At 44.1% G+C, this 3644-nt stretch overlaps 2 protein-coding genes across 2 annotated transcripts; both read right to left on the bottom strand.

Moving 5' to 3' along the window:
* Positions 1-844: 844 nt before the first annotated feature.
* EV420DRAFT_1281273 (uncharacterized protein) lies at positions 845-1118 on the bottom strand (the record flags this gene model as incomplete). The annotated part of the gene is made up of 2 exons (XM_060468256.1): positions 845-964; positions 1020-1118. Coding segments are annotated over 2 exons (219 nt in total), but the record flags the coding sequence as incomplete, so codon positions are not given.
* Positions 1119-1891: 773 nt separating this feature from the next.
* Positions 1892-2288, bottom strand: EV420DRAFT_1232057 (uncharacterized protein; the record flags this gene model as incomplete). The annotated part of the gene is made up of 2 exons (XM_060466547.1): positions 1892-1953; positions 2009-2288. Coding segments are annotated over 2 exons (342 nt in total), but the record flags the coding sequence as incomplete, so codon positions are not given.
* Positions 2289-3644: the final 1356 nt, after the last annotated feature.

Here is a 3644-nt window from a genome sequence, read left to right as displayed (position 1 = left end):
AGCGATGGCTCCCTTGCTCGTTATGCTGTCTAGAGGAAAGGTTACACTTGAATTTGCTGCACCTTCGTATCCTGAGGAAACTGACCTGCCTCCGCCTTTTCTTCTGCCGAATGGAGTTGCCGCCAAACCTCGTTCCAATACCAAGACTACACTGACAAAAAAAAGTCTTTGCAGGTGCAGGCATCTCTAACGGAGTATGGAAATCAGCTTGATCAGCAGGAATGCCTCTTGAATCCTTTCTTGTCTCGAGAGCGCTACTTCCTTTTGACTCCATGCCTAAAGATCGCTAGATGTCTTCTTACAATTACTTCTGGTCCTATTCCCTGTCATCTTAAGCGATGCCTCCTGGCATTTCACTTTAAACATATGAAGACAATCTCTATGAACATATCCTAATGCAATTAACGTGATAAAACCCGGATCAAACACAATGCCAAGAAGTGAGCTCGAAAGGAGAAGCAGCTAATGATCTCTGATGAAGATTCAGGGGAAGATTCAGCACTGATCTTCAAGTTCGTTCTGATCCAGATTCGTGTCTCCAGTGTCAAGCTTCAAACGGTCCTTCTTGATGACTCTAGCAATCCCATAGGCTGAATGCATTTGGGTCGCAATCCTTGAGTTGAATGGCAGTAGCTGCAGTTCCAACCTTCAAAACACTTTGATACTCTATCCCTGCCCCCTGGACAAGACAATACCCCTGAATATTGTCGATAACACAACAATATCCTGCTCCTCGACATGCAGTATGGTTTGCAATAAATGCTTGAAGCGCAGAACGACCCTTATCCATCATGGAATTATGAGCTGTTGTGTCATGAGATATCATCTGAAGACAACATGAAATTCATTTGACGTTGACATGAGATTGGCAGGCAAAATGAAAAACCGAAAATGCAAGGGCAAAATATCCATTTGCATGAGAGTTCTGGCTCATAATAGCAGAGTTGATCATGGAAAAAGCAACCTTAAGAGGATGGTAAGTGTTTATTTCTGTTTGTAATCAGTATAGAATGACATACAGGCAAATATGGCCTTTGCTGGTGAACAACAAGGACACCATTCTTCATTGGTGCTGCCATTGACTCAGTCATATCCCATACAATCTTCTCCTCTTGCTTAATTCAAGCGATGGATGCCTCCAAGCTAAAGTTCTCAATATCACCCCAAGAAGCGGTATCTGGATTTTGAACATGACTGTTTGTTGCTGCAGGAGGGTATCGTCACATTTTGTTTGAGGGATCTTTCAGATGTGCAAGATGGTGAACTCCGCTATTCAAACGGCACTGCACAAGCTGCACAGCCCAGGCTGATAAACCCGGGTGAGCATACCGAATAGAAAAAGGATTTTCGGTGGTAGAGAAGGCATGATGGCACTCCGAGATGTACTTTGATCGAAAGGAAGCTGTCACGATGCTTGTATACCTTGTTGATGATACTAGCAAAGGAGTCAGTTTTGACCTCTCAGGTAGGCTTGGACCATCCACCAATGTCGAACAGAACAGAGATCAGCAAGCTCCTCTACTGATCTGTTTCAGAATAGGACATCCAGAAATGGTCCTATGCTGCCAAAGTCCTTCTGAATAACACCAAGAGCACCATGGGCCCTCTGAGAAACACTCCATCAAGGAGCCTTCACTTTCAGGCTGGTTTCAGCTCTGTAATCACAATGTTCTCGATGTGGGTTGGGATGGCAGAGAAATCAACTACAGGTGAGTCCAAGAGATCTAAGCATTCCCTGTTTACCGATGTAACTGTTGTAGTGTAGTATAACAAAAACATTGCTGTAAATGCATAGACTGGAGGTAGAGTCAGTACCAATGGTACAGGTGATGTTGCCATACAAGAGCCAGACAGGTAACATGGGAACCTCATGCACATCATTCCTTGGAATTTTAAGTGGATTCAGCTTGTCCAAGGCTTTCAGGGAGTCCAGCATATTCAGGCTCATAAGACCTGAAATATCACGCATGATAAGTCACAGCTAAGATGGGTGTTAAATGCAACTTACCTTCCATATACATTGCGATAAACACCAGAATGTTTGTGATGGCCAGACCCATGCCCTGGGTAAGAAAGGTGTCCATCATCATGCTGAGAGATTCTCTGGTGTTCACGATACACAACCCATTCAAGGCAGTTATGAAGGAGATCGAAACTGTCTTCCCAAGATTGGTGGAGATTAAAACAAACAGTGAATAGATCAATGCAGTTATGACCTTGAAAGGGTGCTCCAATAAGGTGCATGAGGTTAAGAACACCTCCACAGAGTTCATGCTGTCTTCATATTCCTAAGAGAGACAGTCGCCCATCAGCTATACCTTCAAGGGTATCTCTCTCTCTATCCTTCTCTGTCGGCCCCTACCAGGAAACCAACTGAGTTCGCATTGCAGGTCCAGCACTTCAAAAAACTTGGGTGAAGCTGTGTTGCACTGGGAACAGAACTTATTAAGTACAGGAGGGCGTAAACTTGGGTTGTGCATGAACACATTATTGTGTTTGTGTGTTTACGGACTTGTGACCAAAATTGGTCACTTGCGCTCGCTACTAACCAACTTGCCAATGGATAATGTGACTTGCACCTATATGAATTTTTGCACGCTATTACACCTATAGGAGTGCGACTTAAGCCATTTCCTCCATCCCAAGCACCAGCCTTGGTCTGTATGCTTCACCATAACCTCCAGAGTTAGTCGTGCATTGGGTCAGCGCATTAAACAAAAGTAAGAAAGTCGATGTATATCTCAGTATGTTGTGAGTAGAATATCTGATATAAAGTTCATTCAGATCTGTGATGCCAAGAAAAGGACATGATACAACATCTGTTATACAGTCAGAAAAAGAGCGAACTATAACTACCAAGAAGTGAGAGTATACCACAAAGGGTGTCTAGGAGGCAGATGAGTAAACCTGGAAAATATTCGTCACTCAGGAGATGTACAATGATGCATTATTATTGAAGATTCAACAGTTTAAGTCTACTGTTCCACGACATTGGTGCCTCTTGATGCGTTTGCAGAAGAGGGCCTTGAATACCATTCCCAACTTGGGATTGATGGGGGCTTGTGGTATGGGAGCTGATCCCAATGGCTGTGGATGTTCTGCGCTATTTTCCATGATTTGAATGGCGTTGGCATCATTCTGAGAGGAGGTGTGTGCATCTGTCTCAGTGGTGTTGCAATCTCGATCTGCATTGACGCATATAGGCACCCCAGTGAATGGTTCTGTATTAGTCAATACTGCCAGCAGAGACTGATTGCGTTACCCAAACCCACCTATCGTCGGGTGTTGAGTCCAAGGGCTCAGAAGATGCTGCAAGAGGGCAGGGTGATCAACGTAGGTTGAAGCAACGCGAGCCACCCCCCATGGTGGGACCTAGCGGCGGACCCATGGAAAGCAGCCAACGGAAAAATATCCAAGGAAGAGTGAGAAAAAGACAAAGTAGAGGGTTGAAAAGAAAAGAAAGTTATGGTAAGAAGAAGCTGTGTGTGTGGTGGGATCAGATAAGGTCAATGACACTGACATGCACATACAAATGAAACTCAGTAAAAGAACTCAGTCTCAACCTTGGAATGATTACAGTGACACCCATACACAAACCAAAATCTGCTGAGTAGTGGGATATCTTTTTCACTAACATTTAGTCT

Source organism: Desarmillaria tabescens (assembly GCF_030435595.1).
Source record: "Desarmillaria tabescens strain CCBAS 213 chromosome Unknown EV420scaffold_130, whole genome shotgun sequence".
NCBI classification, from domain to species: domain Eukaryota; kingdom Fungi; phylum Basidiomycota; class Agaricomycetes; order Agaricales; family Physalacriaceae; genus Desarmillaria; species Desarmillaria tabescens.
The sequence above is the reverse complement of the archived record's forward strand: the minus strand, read 5'-3'. Positions and strand labels throughout refer to the sequence as shown.